Source organism: Pogoniulus pusillus, chromosome 27, assembly GCF_015220805.1.
Source record: "Pogoniulus pusillus isolate bPogPus1 chromosome 27, bPogPus1.pri, whole genome shotgun sequence".
In the NCBI taxonomy this organism is placed as follows: domain Eukaryota; kingdom Metazoa; phylum Chordata; class Aves; order Piciformes; family Lybiidae; genus Pogoniulus; species Pogoniulus pusillus.
In genome coordinates, this window is record NC_087290.1 from 19749180 (window position 1) to 19773919 (window position 24740).

The following is a 24740-nucleotide window of genomic DNA, read 5'->3' on the forward strand; positions in this document are numbered from 1 at the left end:
TTCTGTGACCCTATGAATGTTCTTATGATGCATGTCATTGGATGTCTGTTGCTAAGAGGAGAACCCCCCCTGGAAATGACAGGTAAAGGCACGGAGGTGAGGGCCACATGCAGAACAGCAAGATCGAGACACCCCTGGCACCAGCAGCCGCCAGCGAGACTGTCAAGTGGCTGTCGAATGTCAGATGTTGTTGTGAGGCTTGGTGATAGCTGTGAGTACTGCCAACAGGCTGTTAAAAATAACCCCAGGGATGGACCCTTTCTAGGTCAAAACCAACTGTGAGAGCTGAGTGCACTGTAATTATAGTGCATTAAATGAGTTGCAGCATGAGCTAATCACACTGCACTGAACGATAAAGCTGTAATTAAACAGAGAGAGAATGTGAGCCTGGCAGGATCTCCTATGGCAGTTTGCAGCTCTGAGGGAAGCTTCAAGGCCAGTTTGCTGGTCACTGTGAGCTGAGGCTCAGCTGGGCCAGCCTGCAGTTCAACAGGTAAAATCACATTTGTGCTCAGAGAGAGCAACGCTAGGTGGCACTTCTCTAGCAAAGACAGCATCCAGTTGTAAATGTACTTGAAGTGAAGGGTAGCTATCGAACCAGCCAGCGTGGTGCTGGGTTTATGACAGCAAACACCTCTTAACTGTGCCCCAGGAACCTGCACTTCCTCAAAGCAGAGCGAGAGGAGCAAGCTGTTGTGCTTTGGAGGGAGCTGCTCTAATCCATCGATGTAACTATATAAAGAACAGGGCCCTCGGTGCTATTCTGATATTCTCTGCGTTCCTCCTCTGCTGAAGCACAAGTCTGGATGAGTTACCAGGTTTTGAGCTTCACATTTCATTCTTGACTTCCTGATTGTGTGAAGGTTTGGGTTTTGCTTTATGTTTCTGAAAGAGTACAAAACATTATTAGACAAGTTTGTGGTCCCAGGTGATTAATAAACGGATGACTATGGCCTGTTTGTGATGCATCTAGGTCCGTCTTAAAAGTAGAGCACTTGGCAAACAGGACATCCTTGGCATCATAGAATTCCTATGCAGAAAGGTCACAGAAAGAATTAGGGATACTAAACAAAATGTCAGATCCTACTTGTCAAGAGCCTTATGCTGACCCCTTCTTCTGCAAGGAGCAAAGCTGTGATGAAGGTAAATAAGAGTGGAGAAACTGAATTGATGTTAAAAAACAGGAAGAGAAGACAAAGAGACTGGAGTAGGAAAAGTCATTGATGAGCTCCTAAGTGGCTAACCTGGCAGAGAAGCCACCTTGCATGAGGTGACTCCTGAGTCTCCTCCTGGACTATTATAGACAGCCTGGAGACAGCCTTCTTAATAGTGGTGGCTCTTACTCTCCATACACTCCTCTAGCTGGTGGAGAACTGAATGCAGACTTTGCATTCATTCATAAAATATCACATGCAAGTAGTTCTGCTGCAACAATGTTTGCTCAAAAGCCTCTTGTCTACCACAAATATCACAGGTTGCTGTTAAACACAGTCTGATAATTCAGTCAGCTAAAAGGCAGCTTTAAATATAGTACTTGCAGGCACTTCTTTTCGCTGAAGTATGTTTCCATGTCACATTTCAGCTGTCCCCTCCAGCCCTTTTGGCTGCTAGATCTGTGCAAGAAAGGTTGCTCTAATTTTCTGGAAAAAATCAGCAGATGTTCTGCCAAACAGCAGAAGACAATGCAGGGGCAGGGGGATGAAAAGGGCTCATTGTGCTTGTAAGAGAAGGCCCTGGTAGACTGCTCCTTGCCAGAGGCCACATGATACTTCAGTGGCAGGAAAGAGAAGGTCCTAAAGGGAGCAGCTGTGCTGGGAGTTCTCAGGAAAAAAGCCCAGCAGGCTGCATGGGTGATGCACTGGGCAGAGAGGTAAAGCACAGCAGGCAGAGACTGGGCTGCATGGGTGATGCACTGGGCAGAGAGGTAAAGCACAGCAGGCAGAGACTGGGCTGCATGGGTGATGCACTGGGCAGAGGGGCAGCCTGAAACCCAGTGTGGAAGAAGGGGAAGAGTGTGAGAAGTTCTCTCTGAGCACATTTACCCCAGGACAGACTCAGATCAGGTCACTTTGTTTTGTACTTGTAACTTCTTTTTGTTCTCTTCCTTTCTTTACTGCAAAGGGGGGAGATAGATACAAAAAATGAGGTAGGAAGCCTTGCACAAACCTGGCAGGCAGTCACCAGGAGATGGCAGATTATAAGGCAGAAGGTGGCACTTCCTTTCTCTCACCATTACAACTTGCAAGCTCAAAACCCCACTGTACTACTGCAGAAAGGCAACAGTGACATAATCCCCTCCCTATGTATGGGAGCACCACCAGGCAGCTGCTCGGTGTTCACTTGGGTTCTTCTCTCTCTGTAGACTCATAGAACTGTTTGGGTTGGAAAAGCCTTTCAATATCACCATGGCCATTAAACTGCCATGGTCACAGGTTTCTTGAACAGGGATGGTAACTCCACCACCTCCCTGGGCAGCCTATTCCAATCTCTGACCATTCTTGCAGCAAAGGAAGTTTTCCTCACCTCTGACCTACAATTTCAGGCCCTTTCGTCTCCTTCTATCACCTGAGACCAGGGAGAAGAGACCAACCCCACCTCACTGCAGCCTCTTTTCAAGGGAGTTACAAAGAACAATGAAGTCTCCCCTCAGCCTCTTTTTCTCTAGACTAAACAACCCCAGGTCCCTCAGCTGCTCCTCCCCAGCCCTGTTCTCCAGACTCTTCACCAGCTTCATTGCTCTTCTCTGGACCTGCACCAGCACTTCAATGTCCTTGAGTGAGGGACCCAAACTGAATCTAGTATCTGAGGTGTAGTCTCACCAGTGCTCAGTGCAGGGGGACAGTCACTTCCCTACTCCTGTTGGCCACACTTTTGCTGATCTAGGCCAGGATCCTGTTGACCTTCTTCACCACCTGAGTACACTGCTGAGTCATCTTCAGATGGCTGTCAACCAGCACCCCTAGGTCCTTTTCTGTCGTTGCTCTTGAGAATAAATTTGTGTCTCACAGATCTGTTTTGCTCATCCAGTTTTACCAAAACTGTTCATGGGATGTAACTTTAATCGCTGTTATTTCCCAGACTGCATGCAGATGTGTTTGATGCTGATATCTAAAGTTTGCTCAATATTTTAACTGGTTGCTTCACTTTACTAAGCAAATGATCTTTCCTGAAACCCACTTCTCACACTTTCCCCTCAAAAAATAAACTTCAGGCTCCCTTAATTATTCCTCATTGCAGAGAAGCAATCCTTAACGTCTGAGACCTCCAGAACTCATATTAAGCATTAAACCAATGCCAAGATAACATTTCTCTGTTAATTTATCATTGTTTTTCTGTGTGATTCCGTTATTATTTGATGGAAATTGAGGTGAGATTTCCCTTTTTGCCTTGGTCAGCATAAGGCTCAAGAATGATTCATGCTATGTTTTCAGAATATATGACAAGCTAAAATCTTTCATCTCTTGTTTGCACACAGTTTGTACAGCTTGTCAATAAGCAGTTTGGCTTTTACCCAGGTCTTGCAATGAAATGCTGAAGCTTCTTGTTTAAGAAAGGATATTTACTCTGTGTGGTTAATGGTAGATTAATAACATATGGATTCTGAGCATGCTCATTTTGGTTAGTTTTCTTCCAGAGCTGGAGGACATTTTTTTCCTACGTATCGTACTTCTGTTGTCATTTCTTTTTGACTGAGTCACCACTGAAGAAAGCTGTCACTTGAGACTATTGTTATATTAATGCTATGGCATTTTCCTTTCCCCTTTGCTTAAACGTAGGCAGGGGAAGCAAAGGCAATGATGTTAACTTTCTGGTCAGATAACTCAGAATGTTCTTCAAGAGGACAGGCAAGAGAGGAAGAGTGTGTTCTGCTTTGGGTAACTCAAACCAAGAAAAAGGCAAGATTTTAGTTTGGAGACAGAGGTGGCCAATGCAGAGAGACAATACTCAAAACCTATTTCAACAAATGATTGCTCAAACTGAACATGCAAGCAGAAAAAAGAGAGGGGCCTGCAGAAGAGGCACCTGCACAAGACAATTCAGAACCAGTGACTGTTAAGATATATGTTGCAGAGGGGTCTAGTAGGAAGTTTTCCTGCCCAAAAATGGCTAGTTAGATGATGGAGCAAGGGACACAGGGATGATGTGGTGGTCACTGCATGGATTCTGTGACTAAGCCAGGATTTGGGGACCAGTCTCTTGGGGACATCTCTTACACTCTTGCCAGCCTTCCGCGAGTGCTGCAGATCTCTGGTCTTGAGCAGGAAAATAGGGGACAAATGAGAGAAAGCACTATCTTGTATATGTCACGAATATGAGCCACTTACTCCTGAGGCTACTTGGCAATCACACAGCAGGAATGTGCAGAGAGAAAGGTCTGTGGACAGCTGTCTCTGAAATGTGTTACACTGGCCACAATTATAGAGAGCTCGAGACCAGCCTGACACATTTCTCAGGCTGATGGCTGCCTTCTCTTGCTTACATTTCCAGCTCTAAGCCAACTGCCAGCTTTGATGTTTATTTGAGCATTAAGTTTTCCTTTCATGCGAGTTTGGCAAAGGCTGAGCAGCTTTTGCCTTCCTCTGGGGAAAGATGCAGGGTCCATCTGCTGGGAATTTCAGCTAGTGCCAGGACTGTGCATCTCTTCTGTGCTCTTTAAAGTGATGCCCTAGTGTACGTTTGGAGGCTTTACCGTTTGTGCTAATGGCCTTGCTGCATGGTATGAGATTTAGGTGGGGAGCACATACTCTGAGCATGCATCTAAGCCTACTGGTGATGCCGTCACAGTGTGACCGCAGGGAGCTGAATACATTGACCCAGAGGCTCCTTTCCAGTTCCACCTTCTACCTCACCTCTGTGAGCTCAGAGAGATCATGTGTCCCCCTTTCTGTTTCATTTTCCTCTTTATCTGCTGCTTTTCAGTTTCCTCTTCTTCAGATACATGCTCCTTTACCTGCTTATGAGACTACCTAACAGCCTAAACAGAAGAGTTCCCAAAGAAAGGAATATGGTTTACTGTATTACCATTTGAAATGATACTATTCTGATAATTTTCACCCCCATTTCTTTCAATTCCTGCAATAACTCTGAAGCAAACATTTCCACAAAGTGCTGGGGTTGGAGACAAATGTTTATATAGCTTGGAAGCTGTGAGTATCTGTTTGCAGATGAAACATGGCATTGTTTCAAACATAAATCACTTGAAGGCAGCAGCAAGTTAAATTGGGTCAGAACCAGTGACTCAATGCAAGCAGAGTGGACATCAGTGAAAGCAATGCGATTTTTATCTTCCAAATCTGATGAACCACTGAGCCCAGAAGACAAACTGCTGTACACCTTCATAAGGCTGGACTAGATGTTTAGCCTTCTACTGGCACTCAGCACTGATTTCTCTTCTTGGGGATTCTGAGTCACCAATAGCCAATGTTTTTTTAAGCCAGGCAAACACACAGGCCTTTTTCTGGACAGGACAGGTTTTTTTCTGCATCTTAAGTGTCTTGAACTGCCCACTGGATGTTATCCAGCCCTGATGAAATAAGGCTAGCCAGCAGGGGTAAACAGAATTTCAAGTCCATAGGTTTTCTTCTCCTCAGGTGGGAGAGTAAGAAATGAGGAATACAGAATTATACAAGAGGAGTTGTCTGCAGAAGGGATCCTTTTCAAAGGATCTTGGACAGGCACATCTCAGCAGTGCCACTACAGGCACACTGTGCACCCAGCCCTTGGTGTTAATAGCAGCTGCTTGGGTAAAAAGAAGATTCTGTTGCCTGATTTTCCAACTCTGTACACAGTGTTTTTGGAAATACCCTGTTGGTGCAAAGCCCTGGGGAAAAAAGTACATCGTTCTCCACTTCTGAGAGCTTGGGATTTGTGAACACTAGAAAGAGGCCAAAGCCTTGATGTTGTCCTTGACATTTCAAAGTCAGCTATGCTTCAAGCCAAATACCACTCAATCACAGAGAAAGGAAAGGTTATGGCTGGTTCTCTACTCCAGGTCCATGAAACTCTGTGGAATCCTTATTTCCTTGCCTTAGCCCATAGGCTGGATACATTCAGGGGGAGAAGATTTAGTGCAACTCAAAAACGAAAGTGCAGTGTCTTGGTGACTGACAGGGAACGAAAAAGTAACCTTTGTTTCAAGAGATGATGAGTAAGGAGTGCCCTTCTTCCTTCCCCAGCCACCCTTCTTTTGTACCCTCCTTTCTTTCTTTTACTGACTGTTTTGATGGTTTCTTTGTCATATTCTCCCTTTTCTGCAGAGCTTTACTGACTCATATTCTTTCCTTTCTATTCAGGGGACTTTTTCTGGTTTCTCACAAGCCCCCACCACCTCTAGTCCACCCCTTCATTTTGCACCTTGTCTTCATCTGTTCCTCATTTTATTTCTCAACCGATTTATTAAACTTAAGACAAGGCTACTGGCAGAGAACAGGGCCTGGATTTGCTCATCTTCACTTGACTTTTTCAAGGAACAAACAATTTGGGAAGTCATTAGGCTTGGGTAATCTGTACCATACCCTCGGAGACAGTGCTGAGGTTCATTAGTGTCTAATGCAATAAGCACAAGCACAGAGTAAGGATATGTCACTGCAGTGAAAGAGAGGAGCAGATTGTGATTCCAGAGTATTGCCAGCTGAAGTTTGAAGTCATTTCACTGCTGTTGATGGAACCATACTGTCTGTGTCAGTGCTTGCAGAGGTACCACTGCTCCTTTCTCTTGAGAGATGACTCCTGCCAATACTGGACCTGATTCAGAGCGATTTTTGATGAAGTTTTGCACAAGCAGAACTTCACTGATCTCAGTGGAGATAGTGAAAGTGTACTGGTAGAAATAAGAGCAGGAGCAGCAAACCTAAGCTGTGTATTTTTGGAGTGCTTTCCAAAGTCCTCTGTTGTATTGTCAGAGCCTCTGCATTTCTGTTCAAATTCAGTGATTCATGCTTGACAGAACTGCTCCAGCACGACTGCGCTTCAGCCACTGGAAACTCCTCCGAGGTACAGTATCCAAAACCACAGCACCAAGAAGCCCCACTGTTGCCCTTGAAGGGAACACTGCAAGGCTGCTGGTTCTGTTCTTTCAAGCAGACTGAGGGGGTTTTGTACTGTTGTGCCAGTTCATGGCTGCTGAATGTATTGCAAAACATCCCAATTACTTTGTTTTACAGACATTTTTATTAGATCTGTAATCTCATGCTTCATATCCTCAGAGTGTCCTCAGTGCTCTGCCATTGCTAAACAATTACCAGGAGGAGCAGGATGCATTTTCTCCCTGATGGATTCCAAGCCAGAGGCCAGATTTTATTGCAGATTTTATGTCAGGACAGCAGAGGCCTAATGTTTCTTCTTAACTGTTCCCACTAGAATTCAAAACCACAAATACAGAAAGCACATCTGGAGTGATAATCCAGGTAAGAGACAGCAGATTTTGATGTCCAAGATTCTCACAAAAATCCACTCCATGGACCCGTCTACTTTTTTTCTCTGCTACAACGAATCAGAGAGGCCAGGCACACATCTCACACAGGCTCTTTGCTGCAGAGCACAGGCACAGCACGGCAGAGACCTTTGCAAGCTCTGGCCTTCCAGCTGCTCTTTCTGTCTGTGCCTATTGCCTTATCCCCTTCCTATACTGAAAAACTTCACCCACCATGAGTGCTCTTAGCCCTCCAAAGTATCATAAATGCAAAGGAATGTTAATGGTGCTTCATATCCTTCTGTCATGCTCTGCATTTTCCACAGCAAAATGACACGGGAATATCTTCCCAACTTTCAGATAAAGGTGTCAAATTTATTAATTATCTTTCTAATTTATATTACATCTTCCACTCCAGCCCTCGCTTCCTATTCTTCTTAAGACTGTGTATGAAAGTAGGGATGCTGAGAACCTGGCAGGAAATAATTCTTTCCTCCAGTCACTGCAGCAGCAGTGTCATAGCTCCAGGAGATCTCTCAGAAGCATTGCACACGCTATGCTCCATTCACAGAGGGGCATTTCCAAACAGGACCTGTAAGGAACACACGTACCGACAAATTGAATGGACAGCACGCGGAGGGATCAGACCAGATTTTGCACTTCCAGTATCTGGGAGGTGTCCTACCAGCTGGCTGCTATCAAGTAGCCAACTTGCCAAGACTACAGTACAGGTTGCCAGCATACTTTGGGATCAAAGGAGATGATTGAGAGCCTGGAAAACAGCATCAGATTGAGAAATTAAATAGAACCATCATAACAGACTTTCTTATCCTAATTCCAATGGGCCCTTACTCCAGCATCTGAGAGAGTGAAATTAGGCTTTTCATTAAAAGGCTAGTCACTACAGTGATTTTTCTGATTTTAGTGAAAACAATTTGGTTTATGTCTGCAAATCACCACCCACCCCCAGTTTGAAGCTACTGCTACCGAGTTTATTCCATTTATCTTTTCTGTCGTTCTGAGCACCTTCCTCACCATGCAGCTGACAAGCACTGCTTCAGCAGATTACCTTGGGCAGGAACTGCAGGACAATATTTGCCAGACAATTGTGAGGGGAAAGTGAAGTGAGAAGACAGGAATCAATAGATCTGTTCAGTAACTCAGGGCACCACCAGACCTGACTGAACCTGCCCACCCTCCCAGAGCTGCCCCTACTATGCCCACCCCATGCCAACTCTTTACCCAGCAATGCTACTGCAAGGCCAGTTTCCAGCTCCCCCACAGCCCTACCCTGCCTGTCTTGTCCCATCCCCAGGATGTTACTTGATGTTGGAGCTGGGCTGCCGTGTGCTCCCCAGATGCCCCATTTCCCTAGCCTGCTTGGTGCCTGTGCAGCAGCTCCTCTGCTCCTTCACCTGGAGTTGAGGGGCACAATGCTAGCAAGAATGGGTTAAAAACTGAGAATGCAGACACAGGCTGTCAGGAAAAAAGGAGATAGTCATAAGAAACTAAACATATGGTACTAGGCCTGTATTAGGTTTCGTTTCACCTCCACAGAACTACGCCCTCTCCTTTGGAGAATGACAGAGATTGGTTTGCCCTTACACAGGGGAGCTCACATCTGCACCACAGCTAGAACAGTCTCAGCTGCAATATGCCAACCTGCAGATGAAATTGATTGTTTTTGCTGTCAGCCCCCTCCTGCTCTAATAAAAAGGAATTTTATGGTGCAGCATTCCCTATGGACATGTTTCGTTCTTTGTTTCCAAGGCAAGATGGAAGCATGTATGTGCCTCCAGCAAATCATGAAACGAAGAGAAACAGCTCAGAAGCTAGCAGCAGCAGGCTGTGGTGCCATAGCTGCTTACTTTTTTCTTACCATATGTGGTCATTTTTAACAGTTTCCAAGCCAAACCATATACTTACTTATTAAGTACCAGTCTGGTTAGTTCCACTGCATTAGAGTGAGCCAGCCTTTTTTTTTTTTTCTTAGGGTCCCTGAAAGCTTCAGCAGTAAATGAAGCCCAAGATGACCAAGGTCCTGATCCTAAAAGTTCCCAAGTGTTGACATTTCCTCTTTCCATGAGGATGTGCAGTTAAGGAGCTGTGAAATCTCTCAAAAGTGATGGCACTTTTGAGAACAGGGACGGAAGGTTTGAACTGCAGCAGTTCGAAGGAAGCCCGTCTGGTGGAGCTGGAGGAATCAGCGATGCTATCTTGACTGTGTTCCTTCAGCAGATGAAGGGAGAGAACACAGTCATTGCACTGACGATGTCTTAGCACCTAGAGACTGCTTTCAGCAAAGAATTGTGGAAGAAGGTTAAATCGTCCACCTCTTTCTGGAAGAATCCACATTACCCATGTTTTGTGATGCATCTGATCAGGCAGGGTTTTTGGTTTTCATCTGCAAGCTCAGCAAGGCAGAGCTGGAATAGTGCATCTGTAGGTTTCCATCCTCTCCTAACCCAGATTTTTGCGCAGCAGCAGATTAGAGCTGTGTAACAGAGCTGTCAGCTTTAATGTGACAGCTCAGTTCTCCTGCATTATTCTAAGAACGATGCCACTGGTTCGTTTCCTTCAGCCCCTAGACTTGATTATACTGTCTTTGGTGATTCCCAACCACAGCATCTAAACATACAACTTTTTGACCCTTCTTTTTTTTTTTAATTAAAATTTAATTACAGACCACGATGTTTTATATCTTGTGCTGATTATTGATACATGTTTGCATTTCAGATTGCAAATCCAGATTGTTTCCATCCAAGCCTCCTCAATGTTTAGCATGAACACTGCAAAGTGGTCACTAACATGCTTTTTAGTTGTTGTTCTAAAGCCTATCTGCGAGGATTATTTCTTTATTTAGTAGCTTTAGTATTCTGGCAGTCATTAGATGAATTGCATCATGCTCTAAAACCCTATTCACTTTCCCCCCCAGCTGTATCAAGTCAGTAAAACAATTCTTCTGCTTTCTACAGATCCTTGTTTAGCCAAGGGTAGATAATTTTGTGCTACCACTCCTTCCCCCTTAAGCACAACCTAGTTTGTGTCAGCACCTATGCAAAGAGTACTTGCCTGTGTGTAATGATTAACAATTCATCACAAATTCAGCAAAGACTAAAGAAGATAATTCATGCCATATTTTCTGTCATATTTATCACAAGTGGCATGAGCTTAAATTCTCTGCCTTTAATGCTGGTAATATAATAAATCTAAAATACCTGCATAGCATAACTTAAATCTTTAAATAGCCAATAACCACAAATCCCCCTTACCTCCCCTCTCCTTCCCTCTGCTCCCCTTCCCTTCCCAATATCAGTAGTGTTCTTGTTTAAATCTTTCATTTTCTTTCCTCCTACTTTTGACAGAAGTTTGCTTGTTCTGTGTTCTGTTCCTTTTCTCTTCCCTTACATGAAAGCAAACAACCTCTCATGCTCAGGGGGTAGGTAGGTCTGTCTCCGGCAATAGCCATCCCTGAGGAGGATCTCCAGATGTCCACTACTGTGAGGGCAATGACTGCAGTCCTTGACCAGGATGACAACATAAAGTACTCTACAATCATCCTATTTGTAAGAGTGCCTCATTATTAGAGTGTTAATTTATCCTGCTCCCCTGAGCTTGATGTAGAACTCAGCAGGCAAAACACTTCCTTAATATAAGGAAGCAAAATAACCTAGGCACACTGCTGCTTCATCTTCAGCCTACTATCTACCAGTACCCCCAGCTCCCTGTCTGCTCTCAGCCACTCTGTCCCTAGCCTGTAGCGCTGCTTGGGGTTGTTGTGGCCAAAGTGCAGAATCCTGCACTTGGCCTTGTTCAGTCTCATCCCATTGGCCTCTGCCCACCCATCCAGCCTGGCCAGGTCCCTCTGCAGGGCTCTCCTACCTTCTGACAGACCAACACCTGCTCCTAGCTTGGTGTCATCTAGAAACTTACTAATGCAGGACTCAATCCCCTCATCCAGATCATCAGTAAAGATGTTGAAAATGATTGGTCCCAGCACTGATCCTTGGGGAACACCACTGGTGACAGCTGCCAACTGTATGTGGCACCATTCACCACCACTCTCTAGGGTCTGCCATCCAGCCAGTTCCTGACCCAGCACAGAGTGAATCTGTCTAAGCCATGAGCTGCCAGCTTGGCTAGGAACTCCTGTGATTGATGGGATTTCTATTTCTGGAGTTTGCAGGGGATTGGAAATGCTCTTATCCAGGCAAATCAGACTGTGTATTATACCTAAGCTTTGGTACATTTAATATTACACACAGTTTTAAAAACAGCCTCTCCTGTATATTCTGTATCTTGCTCTGCTCTTTCAGCTCTTCAGTATCTTATGGTTTCATGTCTGTGCTTTTAGACTTGTTCCATGCCCCCAGTTTCTAAATCTGATGTTGTTCTTCTTCCTGACAATCTTAAATTTATTTATACAGCAAAATTATATTTATGGTTTCACATTTTAATAATGCTCTAGTCAGATTTTATTAATGCTTCTCTGTTGCATGTTGTATGAGACAGGAAAGAGTAACGATGAGAGCATTATTATGGGGCTTTAGGCTAATAAGCTTAATGTATTATGATACAAGTATTATCTAGAGGTCCCTTTCTCACAAAGGGGAATGAGTGCACCATAGCTATGGCAATATACAGCAGCAGTCAAAACAGTGACAACACTCTGTAGCTGCAGAAACTTTATTTTTTTTTAATGTCACTTATGAAAGAAATACATTTGAAATCAAGAGCTTTAGAGTTCCCACTCTTGGCTGTATGCTTATCGCACAACTTGTAATAGCAGAAATTACAAACTGAGCAGCACCAACCCTATTTTTCTCGCACGATGCAACGCGGCCCCCGAAAATGCAGCAGCCATCTGCGCCCACTGGACAGCCTGCAGCAGGGCGTGAGGAATCACCGCTCCGGCTATAGCTGCGAACGGTTGGAAGGAATCCCTTACAGTCCTCAGAAACATTAGGGGGTCCCAAACGTTCTCACAGCTGAGAACAAAACCCGATTAAAAACTGGCTTTGATCTCTTCCCACGCTCTCTTTGCTATCGGGTACGTGGGAAGCTAACTCCCAAAGAGAACCGGGCGGATGGGACTCAGCCTGGAACTAAAGCAGCGTTAAATGTACAAGGGAGCTCTCCTTCTGCTCTCCTTCTCACTTACAATGAGCTTAACCTAAACATGCTAAAACATTCCGGGAGCACCGACACTGGTATCTTCAGAGAAGAATATATCCTCCAGACAGTAAGACTGCCAGAAGCAAAGCAGCTTTCTCTTCAGCTGGCGGCCGCCTGCACGGCCCAGCCCAAGGCAAACCCGGGCTCCCGGCAGGCGCGGGCACTGGTCGGCTTCGGGAAGACAAGCGGGCAGGCAAGCAAAGACGTGCCAGAGCACCCCGGCCTCCTGCGGCAAAAGCGGGGCCGCGGCCTGCTGCGCCAGCTCTCCGCCCCGCAGCCAGCTCGCAGGAGCTCCCAGCGAAGGCACCGCCCCGGAGCCGCCCCCGGGCCCCGACCGGCCGCAGGCAGCGCCAGGCGCAGGCGCCGAGGCCGCAGGCGCCGAGCTCCGCCCCGGGCGCGGCGCGCGCGCACGCCGGCGTGCGAGGGGCGTGGGGGGAGGGGTGGGGCAGGCGCGCGCACTACCCGGCATGCCGCGGGGGGCGGGCTCGAGCCAAGATGGCGGCGCCGCTGGAGGAGTACGAGAAAGAAGCGGGCTGCGTCCCTGTCCTGCACCCGGAGGTGAGGGCGCCCCGCCGGGCAGCGGCGGCCACCTGCGGGCTCGGGGCGCGGCCGGGGAGAGCGAGAGGGGTATGATGCGAGCGGCCGCGGTGCGCGGGAGGTGCTCCGCCGCCCCCCACTGCCGGCCTGGGTGTGAGCAGCGGCGATGGGCCGGGCCGGGCCTATCTGAGATGAGCTGCAGTAGGGAAGGGGACGAGGAGGATGCGGGTGTCGGTGGCGACGAGGGAGGACGGAGTCTGCCGCGGCTTCTCCTCTGTCGTCCTTCCCAGAAGCGGTCTCGCCCGGCGCTGGTTTGAGGGGGAGGAAGGCTGTGGGGTGCTGCCTGGCCTCGGCCCGCCGGGACTCGGCTGCTCCCGGGACTGCTTGCCCGCACACCGATGTCCCTGCCCAGCGATGATCTGTGCTCGGTGCTCGCCCCCGCCGCCCCAGGGGGCTGCGGCCCGAAGGAGGAGTAAATGTTCCCTGGTGCTAGCCTGCGGTTTGCCTGCAGGTCGGGCCTGGCCCGCTCCAGCTGGGCACTCCGTGAGGGGCGTGGGGTTTATTTTGAGAGGAAGGGGTCTGCCTTTTCCGGTGTGTCGGCCAGGGGCGGGAGGAGTGCTTACAGGTAACACGTAGCGGTCATTTCTTGTCGTGTTTTTACCCTCGTACCGCTCACTCTTGTCACCAGCATGCGCGAGTTCCTGCGGGCGGGTACGATTGTTTTGACATGTGTTTCAAGCAGTTCTGGAAACCTCTGGGATGTGGACTTATCACCTGATACGTTGGAGATTTGAATAACTGAATTTTCAGCCTACGGAAGAGATCCGTGCATATGCCAGACTCCAGTTTTTGCTAAACAGATGGTACTCTTTTTCCTAAAACGACATATTTAAGACACTTTTAGTTTTCTTGGTGGCTGAAGAGGCATCGTAGGCCTCTCGATGTGGTTGCATGTCCTACCCACTCTTTTTCCAAACTCTGCTCACTTAGAACTTCAAAACAGACCCATCTGTTCTGAGTGTTAGGTAGCAAAGCAGCGCACCCTAAAGAAGAGCCCTGGGGTTTGTGGTGTTTGGTTGGGGTGGTGTGTTGGAGTTTTTTTGTTGTTTTGGGTTATGTTTGTTTTTTAAATTCTTATTGGGATTTCTTTTAATGATGTGCAGAAACTGAGGCCACCTATTTCTTCAGGCATAAGCCTGGTGTTTTTCAGAAGTGACAGAAGTTTTCAGTCGTGATCCAAACTTGGATGTTGATGCTTTTTGAAAATATTCTTAGCTGGTGGAAGCTTTAGGTGGGTCGCCTACAACTATAAAACAGAATGAAGAGCATCTGCAGGCTCTGCTTTAAACACCGCTGTGTTTTAAAGATTGACGATTGTTAAACTAACTTTGAGTGGTTACTACGTAGTGAACAAAACTGTCTCCACTTACCCTGGTGATTTTCAGGAGTCAAGCTAAGTGTTATACTGTTACTTGGTGTATGAAGTTGGGTGTGGGAGCAGAAGATGGGGAAGGAAGTTAATGTGCATTGGGTGCTGTAACACAGCGGAAATGTTTAGTGTCTGGTAAATATCGTCTGTCTCACGGGAGGCTCGGGAGCTTTTTATGTATTTCTTTTTGCTGGAAATGTCGAGTATCCAAATAGATGCTATTCATGGGATAGTATTTACATGATTTTTTGTGGATTTTCCTTTGTTTTTAAAATAATCTTTGTGCAGATGAGGATGTGTTTAGTATGGGTGGTGAGACAAGCTGTTAAAAGAGTGTTTCTGAAGTGTCTGTTAAGAGCTTGAGAATTCTGCATTACAGCAGAGCTTTACTGGGCTGGGTGATGGGTTGGACTGGATGGTCTTGAAGGTCTCTTCCAACCTGGTTTATTCAGTGATGCTGTCACAGACCTGCCCGCAGAACAATGTGGTGCATCTGTGTTCCGTTGCTTTTGAAGGTCAGAGGCTGTTAATCCTCAGTGGTTTCCACTTTTTAAGAAAGGAGCACCATATCCTTGCGTAAGTGGTGACGCTGGAGCATATCATCAGTTCTCACACTTGTATACATACAAAACTGATGCTTTTTATAGGGCTGTCACAGTCGTTTCCCCTTTATGTTCTGTGCTGCTGTTATCTGTGTCATGCATCTTTTTTTTTTCTTTGGCTGCTTTTTAAAAAGAGATTTTTGCTTCCTACTGCATTTTTTAGTAATTTAGATTACTTTCAAAGGGGTTTGGGGTGAGGTGTTCTGTTGGTTGGAGGTTTTTATTGTTCTTGAAGCACGTTGTTGGAAGGGGAGTGTTTATTTCTCTCTTTGCATTTTGCCAGGAGATGAGCACACTATCAATGCCTTAGGAAAGATGGTCTTGATAATAGTGAAAAGTTTCTGAAGTGCTGGAGTGCAGTAAGACCTATTTATTTGTGAAAGAGTCAGCCTGAAGCGATTCAGGTAACCTTGGTGAGAAGAGATAGAAATGAAAATTGCAAGAGATAGAAGCTGAAAATGCTTTAGGAAACTGATGATGATGGGGGGCGGGGGGGGGGCGGCGGGCGCTGCCTCTGGTAGGTTTTGTGTCTTGCAGGCTGAGTTTGTGAGCTTCCCTTCCTTTACTCCTAATATGAAAGCAAGCTAGACTTGCCTAACAGACTTGTCTCAAAGGGTATTTCTTCTTTCTCCTTATCACAAGTTTGGTTTGGCATGACAGTGCTGATCCCACTGTCTTCTACTGTCACAGTTGTTCCCTGTATACCAAGATACAGTGTGTTTGTGTATGATATGTACACAGAGATCTACTGAGGTACAGTACTTTATCCAGTTTACACTTGGCAAGATCCAGTGGCTGGGAAGTAAAGCTGAACAGGATCACATTGAAAGGCACGAGTGGTAAGTGGTGAGAGTGAGCAATCATGTTAATGAAAAAAGGAGGGCACTGGTGGATTACTTAGTTCTTGATGTTTTCATCTTGAGTTTGAATGTCCTTCCAGAAACAAGTACAAGCTTTTGAATTCCATATATGGATAACTGGTGTTTCATATCTATGAGTACAGACAAGTGTAGACTGTGTTGGGATGTCTCTGAGTCCTGAGTGCTGTACTACCTCTTTCACATACATGAATCTTCATCAGGTTTGTGGAGCACATAAATTACCAAACAGGGGAAGTCCTACGTGTGTGATCTTGGTGACATGAAATTGCTTGTCCTGCAGTGTGCTGCAGTAGCTCCCTTATGAGAGATGCAGAGCACCCGGGGGTGGCACGGGAACACTGGACTGCAGTCTTTGCTAGCTTGTTTCCTTCTTTCATTGTTTAGATTTCTGCCAGGGTTACAATACTTACATTTGTGCAGTATAGCCCCAGCATGGAAGTGCTACTCATACTGCTTGTACTTGCTGGCCTTGGGTTGAATGACTTTAGTGACCTTCGAAACAAGATTACTTGCACAGAATACTTCTGTGATAGGCTTGGGTGGTTTATTTTGAAATCCAAGTGAGGGATTTTTAGGATACTGGTTTTACTTGTGTCACTCCTTTTTGTTTGGAAAATATTCTTGATGTGTGGCCTTATATGGCCTGAACTGCCAAAGGTATTTTGTGTGTTCAGAGCTGCATTTCTTCTTAAATGGTAGGAACTATTACAGAGGAGGAAAACTTTATTTCTGTCAGATTTAACAGAATTTTAGTCTGTACAGCATTTGTTTCACTGTGTTTGCCTGTTTGTCAGGAAAGCAATGAGATACTTAATGTGTGGAACAGGATCACATTTTAACTTTGCAAAATCCAGTTTACAGAATTAAAGAGGAAAATGCTTTTTTTGCTGTCTGAAAAGATAATTTTGCCATTGATACTGATGTGTTTAGATGAGAGCAGGCTCAGTAGTTGATATTTCAGCATACATATTTTCTTCTGCTACTTTTCGAAGACAGTATGAGATAAAGATTTGATTTCCATAGCATCCCTATAGTGGAGAGAAACACTGCGGTCTGGTACAAGTGAGACTGTAAAACAAACCTGAAAGCTTTTTCTGAAGTCAGAGAGAGGCTGGCTGAATTGAACCCTCAGGCTTGTCATGCCCAGTGTGTGCTATAACATTAGACTACAATTTGCCTTGCATAATTTTGAAATCCAGTAATTTCTTCCTACACTTTTAGGATGCCCTGAGGTCTTGAAGTGTTTTCTGTGCTGCCTCTAAAAGGTGAGATACCAAAAATGGAGAGTAGTGGGAGTGCTGTGTTCAGAGCTGGTAAGACTGCTCTGGTGAGACCTCGCCTGGACTACTGCGTCCAGATTTGGAGCCCGCAATATAGGAAGGACATGGACCGATGGAGCAGGTCCAGACGAGGGCCACAAAATTGATCAGGAGGTTGGAGCAGCTTTGCTACAACCCTTACAACCCAGACTATTCTATAATTCCATGAAAAGGTGAAAATTACTCAAGAAGGAAGGAGCACAGTAGCAAGAGGAGGACATTAGGGTATTTGGAAACGCCTGTCTTGCTGACTTTGAAGGATGTGGTTTTGCAACAGATGTAAAGCCACACTGGAACCCTGGCATAGTTCCTTACCCTCTCTGGGATTAGCTCTCTCAGTTATGTGGCCAGTAGGTAAATTGGGATACTTCTTGCTTCATGAGTCTGTGACTTGATCTAACTGGAGTAATTTACCATGCTGTCGTGAGAACCGCTAAGAGGTAGCAGAAAACATACAAGCAGGACTGAGTGAGAGAGTTTTAGCTTGACGTAAGTTGATTGTGAAACCTACCTGTAAACAGCTGCACACATCTGCCAGTGATGCTTGTCTGGCCCCAGGGTGAGCTAGTGTAAAATCCGTCCTATACAGAAAAAATGGTGAAGAACTTCCTTTGTTCAGTGAAGTTACACGTTGTAGGATCAAGGACACTACAGTACTGTCAGGAGACAGAGGGTGAACTGGTGTGACCAGTTTGAAATATTAGAAGTTAGAGTGGGACTGTTTTTAACTATCAGACCACAGACTTACTAAGCTGTCTCTCATGCTACAGAAGACACTCAGTAATTTCAGGCACTTCCCAGTTGCACCAGATGAACCAGCCCACATTCATTGTAAGTAGGAATAGAAGTTTACTTAGTTGGCTGTTGATTTGAAGCTCCATTTTCTGGGCAAAGTCTGTGGTGGGAATGGTGAATGGAACTGAAGGTTTCCAGGACTGAGTGCGAATTGTACTAACTTATTGTTCTGTATCTTCCAAAGACAAAAGAGGGTGCAATAACTAGCCCAGCTGCTCATTCTTTCGTGTGCACTTGCCAGTGTTCTAGTTCTTGATTTAATATTTTCACTGCTCCTCAGAGACAAGACGTAACTCACTAAGTGGCAGAGTTTACATTTGATCATGTCTTTGGCAAATACTTGCTGAGTAAAGTAGAACCTTTGATATACGTTTTCTAAAATATAAGCCATGTTACTGGGTTTGGAAATTGAATGAACAATCTTGATCTTTGAGATTGAATTTCCAAACTGTCCTTTTCTGAGAGTTTTTTTTTAAAGAAATAGTGCTGGGTTGGTGTGGTTTGGGTTTTGGTTTATTTTTCTCTCAGTAGTTGAGGGTCAGGATTGAGTTTAGGTGCATTTTTTTAAGCTTGACACTTTAAAAGTGTGACATTTCTAATTAGTTGTAAGTTACTTTCTTGATGACTGACAGTGCTATTTTTCAGAGGTTTGGGTTGAGTAATTTCTTTTTTTTTTTTTTTTTTTTTTTTTTTGAGAACTCTGTGACTTCATGCTCTGAGAACTAGACTTGTTTTAATCTGGGTACTTTGGTTGAGAACACAAAGCAAGCTCCTGGAAAATAAAGCCCTAAAAAGAAGCGTGTATGTGGAAGTTGCTGACTAAGCCAAAACTTTAAACCATGGTATTTTAAGTTTTTAATTTTTCTTTAACCCTCACAAATGTTAATAAATGCAGCATAACACTTGCTGGTAACGCTGTATGTGTGCAAATACAAGGACTCTGAATAGCCTCTTTGTGAAGATAATGCATACTAAAGTTTAACGCTATTCGGTTTGGGAGGATCTGTAAGTAAATTACTGAAGTCAATTGTTTGTGGACACTTAGTTTGAAGGAAAAGCCCTTCCTCCTTACCAGCTGTGCCTTGAAGCACATAATCTCTGACCTCTGTGTAGAATGCTTGGATTAAGGGCTCAAACTGAGCATCTCTAACTTGTTATGTAAAAAATTAGGTCTACGTGGGCCAGTATGTGGGATTATCCTCTGTGTGATGGCTGACTGGTGCATGTGGGTGCAACTCTGTATCAGCAAAAGGACAACTTCATTGTGTTTGAGGTGGGGGTTTTCTCTGTCCATTTCATTTTCTAAAGAGAGCATTTGCAACTGAAACCATAACTTGCTTTACAAAAAATCTTTTCTCCCTTGTGTATGTATTCTAAACGTTTTAGAGAATGCTGTCAAATGTGAGAAGTGATGGAAAACAGTGGCAGAACTGGCACTGAATGGAAGGGATTTTTCTTATACCGTGCTTGTGCTGGGTAATTTAAGGCTATAATAGGCGGCAGGGGGAATCCCAGCATAAATTGTAAGCATCAATGTAAGGTGAATCCAATACTATGTATTTAGAAGCCAAAACTTGAGTGTTTGGGTTTTATTTTAATACATGTGGCATGTTAAGGTGAAAAGATAAGTGGTATTGCACACTTACTTTCATGGAGAATGTAATTTGCTTTAGGTGGAAGTTTTCTAGCACATACTAGCTGCACTGAAGGTGTATATGCATCATACCAGTTCGGTCAAACTATCAGCTCGTGGCTGCTGGAGGGAGCTTCTGGCTTCTCAAACTGATGAATTGATAAAGTCCTGCTGAATTATTTTTTGCTGGCTAGCATTTCATGTGATTATGAAAACCATCAGACTTCTCCCACTAGATAACAGTCAACAGTCAGATTAACTGTAACTGGTTTCATCCTAGATTTTACTGCCATTTCTAGAGAGGAAACATCTTGTGTAGAAGAAGTAAGTGTGATTATCTGTAAAGTTAAGACATGATCAGTCTGTGTTGTGGAATTTGGTGAGGCAGTAGGGACAGGAAAGTTATCATAGACTTCAGAAGAGGAACTTCGCTTAGTGTTAAAATGAATACTAACAGCATCTTTTTTTAGGAATGCAGTGAATGGATTTGCTTGTAAATTGTTTCTTGAGCTTTTTTCTATTAATGCTAGTGCACGAGTGTTACATACACAAGAACACTAAAGTGAGTGCTTATAACATGCAAATTGCTGCGAATGTATTTGGCTGTAGAGAGTTTTACACTCTTTTTTAAAAGGAGGAGGAAAACTGAGCAAGCTTACTAAAAAGCACTATGTTCCTGATAAATGAGGAAGAGAGAGTTTGAACAAATTCCAAGGAAGAAATCTTTTAATACTTGTTTCCAGTAGTCCCTGTTAAATATAGCACACATACTTGAGGATTGTTTCATTTTTTTAGCCCTGATATAGTTGCATTCGCTTCCAGTTTTATCCTGGCTCTTTTGACTGTAGCCACATATGGAAATAGTATTTTCTTGATTACTATACTATTATATTTTTTCTGTCTTCCTTAAGAAACAAAGGCAATAGTCTGCTGTGCTTTATATAAGGCAATGCTTTTATTTCTACGTTTTTCTATTTTAGAACTTGATAGTATATTTTCTGAAGTGTCAAATATCTTGGTCACCATTCAGAATTTGAGTGCCTGACAGTGTCACTTCCTTGCAGCGATATTGCATAATGTGTAAAGGAAAAGCAGTCCTAGCCATCTGTTAGTTTCTGCTAGAGCCATGTGTAGCAGCTGTAAGCAGCAGTATTTTCCTCCCATCCTTATGTGCAAGCAGGCATATTGACCTGTTCATATCCTCCTGCCGTATGCAACTGTGAATTATGAAATTGCTATCTTGGAATAATTCAGCCTTGGTCAACTCGTTCTTTCAAGCATAATGTCAGGAATTTTTTGTTTGTTTAGTGAATACTATTCTCAAAGTGCTCCTTAAGCTTATTTTATTTTGGCTGGTTTAGTGGAAAAGCTTAAAAGGTTCGGATACTGATTGGAAATGAGCATAATTTTAGTTGTGCATTTAGTGATGAGGAGAATTAATGGAGAATGTAGGTAGTGCTTACTTTCCCCCCCCCCCCTCCATTGTACTTCCTTATTTTTCATGTTTCACTTTATCATTTTATCTTCTGTTTCCCCATCTTTTTGGTGCTATTTTCCAGAAGAGGTTCCGTTTTCTTCTTTACCATGTTGTTTCTTTTTTCCTCTAACCCCTCCCCCCCTTTTTTTTTTCTTTTTAAGCCTTATTCTCGCTCCCCAGGTTTCACCTAACCTGCATTACCTGCATGTCTGTGGAAGCAACCTGCACATTTTATGGCTAATGTGTAATGATAAACTAATCATAGATGCCTTTGAGTGTTCAGGGCACTGTCAGAGGATAGTCATTGAAGGGGCATGCTCATCTACAAAGAGTGACCCTTGGTACTAGTTGGGGAACCAAATTTGATTTTTATAAAAAGCAAAATCTGTTTGTCTTGCAGCTTTCTAAGCCAACCAGCTCTACCAGTTTCTAGAAGTAGCAGCATTTTCTCTCTCCTGTCAGCCTGAATTTCTTGAATATTTAAAAGCTATGTGTGTTGTTCTGTGGTTACTTAGTCAAATTAACAATTGTCTGTTGCCAAAATGCTCCTGCTGCTTTCTTTTTACTTGCTTTCTCAATATTAATGGCTCTGGATCCTGTCTTTTCACAGGAGAAACAGATTCAACTTGTTGTCCTAGGAAAACAATTTTTTTTTCTCTTTCTTACTTAACCTTTATTTAGTTATTTATTAGTTTAGTTTAACCCCTGTAATGAATTGGGTGGGCTCACTGCAGCCACAGCTCTGAGTACCAAAGCTAGCTTAAATTAAGCAGCAAGAGCAGGGAGACAAGAGCAGTGCAGGAGAGTGGGCAGAGAAGCAACCTTTCTCTTTTAGCAATGGTAAACTGCTGATTTGACTCAAGTCGTTCTTGGAATTGACTTCTTGAAACAGGATGAAGCAGGCAGAGATTCAGTGCTTGCAGCATGCTTATTGTAAATCAGTCACGCCTCAGCTCTGCTACCTTTTATTTAGTTTTCCAGCCATTAAGCTGGGAATGAGCCATTGTCAGTAGAGATCAAAATAAAAAAATACATGTTTGGATTCCAGTTTTTCATCTCTGAGTTAGCTGCTAGTGTTTTTGAACATTAGATCATTATTGTAAATTAAATTCTCCTGGAATAAATACCATCATAAGAGGAAAATATTTTGACACTTAAGGCATTTATGAGTGTGATATATACTCTAGGCTCAAAATATTATGTTACTGCATTATCAGTCTGTCATGTGTTTAAAATGTCATAGTAGTTGCAAGAATTTTAACTGTTTTCCTAAAATTTATGTGTGGGTGTATGAATTTAGAGGAGATTCTTTACTATTTTAGGCAAAAATTTAAAAGGCATATCGTGGCATGGAAGCTGACAATACACAAAGTCCTGTGAAAGGCATGATGTAAACATAATGTAATTTTGATTTGGTTTTGTTTACTTTTAAAATGCTCATTCCTCTTCCCTTGATAATGGTGGGCAGGTAATCTAGGATTTTTAATCCTTCTCTTCTATCCAGCAGGTTGGAGGAAATGATCTGACTTTCATGTGTTTTAATCTGTTAAACTCCAAGATAGGTGCTCTTTGAATACCATGCTTGTGATTCCTTTCTAGATTAGTTGCTAGTGCAAAATGACTGACTTTGGGCAAAATCCACTGTGACGCAATGCCGCTGTGGTCAGTTGTGCTGGGAATGAGCAGGATGTGTGATGCCTGGGCATGGGTGGCTTTGTTCAGGTAGCCTGCTGACTGAGCTATCCCTGCACATTTTATTGCAATATTTGATGGTTGTGACTACTACAAATCCATCATATTTGGTAGCAATGCATAGAGAGAGATGGTGTTTAATATCCACAGCTTTTTAAATAGTGGTCTTTTCAACTGATATGCTAAGCACCTAAAGATCTAAAACTTGCCAAAAGAAATAGTTGAAAAGTGTTTGCTAGTTCTTAAGGTTTGGCATGATTTTATTCTAGACTGTCTTTTATATAGCTTATAATGGGTGAATATGTGCAAGCGTGTATAGACTTGTGAGGATTTTCGGTGTGTAGATAAATTTTGTTAACTGATTGAGTTGAAGTTCCGGCACATTTAGACTTAGCTTTTTCACTTTGAAATGTTGGGTTGTCTTACTTCTGAGTCCTTGTTGCAACCTTGATAGTTTAAATACCCTTTGACATAATTGCCTTACTGGCATTTGAAGGTGATCTTTACTTTCAGGTTGTGTTTGCAGCAGTGCAGTGTGTACAAATGAAATGGTTGCCATTCTTGGCTCTCCTTGCTTTCTGAACAACTGCAGACACCATGGCAGAGCTTGACCGCTGGCTGGGTTTGTTTACTCTTCTCATCTGAGCAACAGACCCCTTAGAAAACAATTTGTTTGCATTGTGGTATCAGAAATTATAGTTTTCATTAATAGAAGTTTGCTTGCTGTTTTGTTTTGTTTTTCTTCAAAAAGTGCATTTTCTTGTGAAGTGTAAGAATGTGCTTTTGGGGTTTCAGCACTGCACATTGAATTAGGATAGCTTTACACTTCAGATTAAAGTGCCTGTATTGATAGGAGCAAATACATGTAGGATGTAGGGCTGTACTAGTTTGGCTAAATTTGGAAATTTGATTATAGGTTTCCATTGGTGTTTATAAAGTCTTTGTAAAAGCAGAGCTAGCACTTGGATTCTGTTGACCTGATTCACCCAGTGACAGATGATTTGGACCAAGTATTACTGTGATTTGTAAAATCCGGGTTCTCTTTTATCTTGATTCCTGGCAACTTGTTGACTTCAAAGCCCAAAAATCGCTCTGCGACCACAGCCATAAAGCAGGCAGTTAAAATGGCAGGTACAAGTTACGTCCTGGGGAACAGCATCAGTGGTCAGCCTGCTGCTGTGAGGCAGCGTGCCACTGCCGAGTTGCATAGGTGATAATAAGTGATACATTTTGACTCTTCAGCGTGGGAGTCTGTGTCTAGGCAGCAGAGAGCTGACCGTATTGGATGAAGATTGGCATCTGATGCATTCTCCTGGCATTTCTCTTAAATGGTTTACTTCCAGAACGAGCAGTGTGTGCATCTTCTCTTCAGACCAATCCAAAGTCATCCATTTTTTCGTAGTTCATGCTGTGGTAGGAAAAGTGTTGTATGACGTTGGAGGACCCTTTCAGGTTTTTAGGTACTATTTCAACTGCTCTTACATGTAAAATATAAACTGAACTCTCTCAGTAAATCAGGAAACATGGGATTCAATTTAAGTTCATATTTGTAGTAAGTATATGGAAAAAATGTTGGTATATGTACTGGGGGAAAGGGGGGAGAGAAATACAAACTCTCACTTTTTCAAATTTGTATGGTTAATAACTTAAGATTTTCTGTATTCCTGTAAGCCTTTTTGTAACAGCCTTAGTATCATAAGGCTGTGGTTTCATGGTCACTTAACACATGGCTGATGTAAATTTGCAGCTCTTTGGAGTGGCTGATGTGTGCTCAAGGAAATGGAAGCCT

General features: G+C 43.7%; 1 protein-coding gene across 1 annotated transcript in view; it reads left to right on the forward strand.

The window, feature by feature from the left end:
* The first annotated feature begins 13038 nt into the window (after positions 1–13038).
* ZDHHC17 (zinc finger DHHC-type palmitoyltransferase 17) overlaps positions 13039–24740 on the forward strand; it is a 57755-nt gene continuing 46053 nt past the window's right edge. The window contains exon 1 of the mRNA XM_064166537.1: positions 13039–13144. Within this exon, the coding sequence (XP_064022607.1) occupies positions 13082–13144 (63 nt within the window). The 5' untranslated portion in view covers positions 13039–13081. The remainder of the gene's footprint in view (positions 13145–24740) is intronic.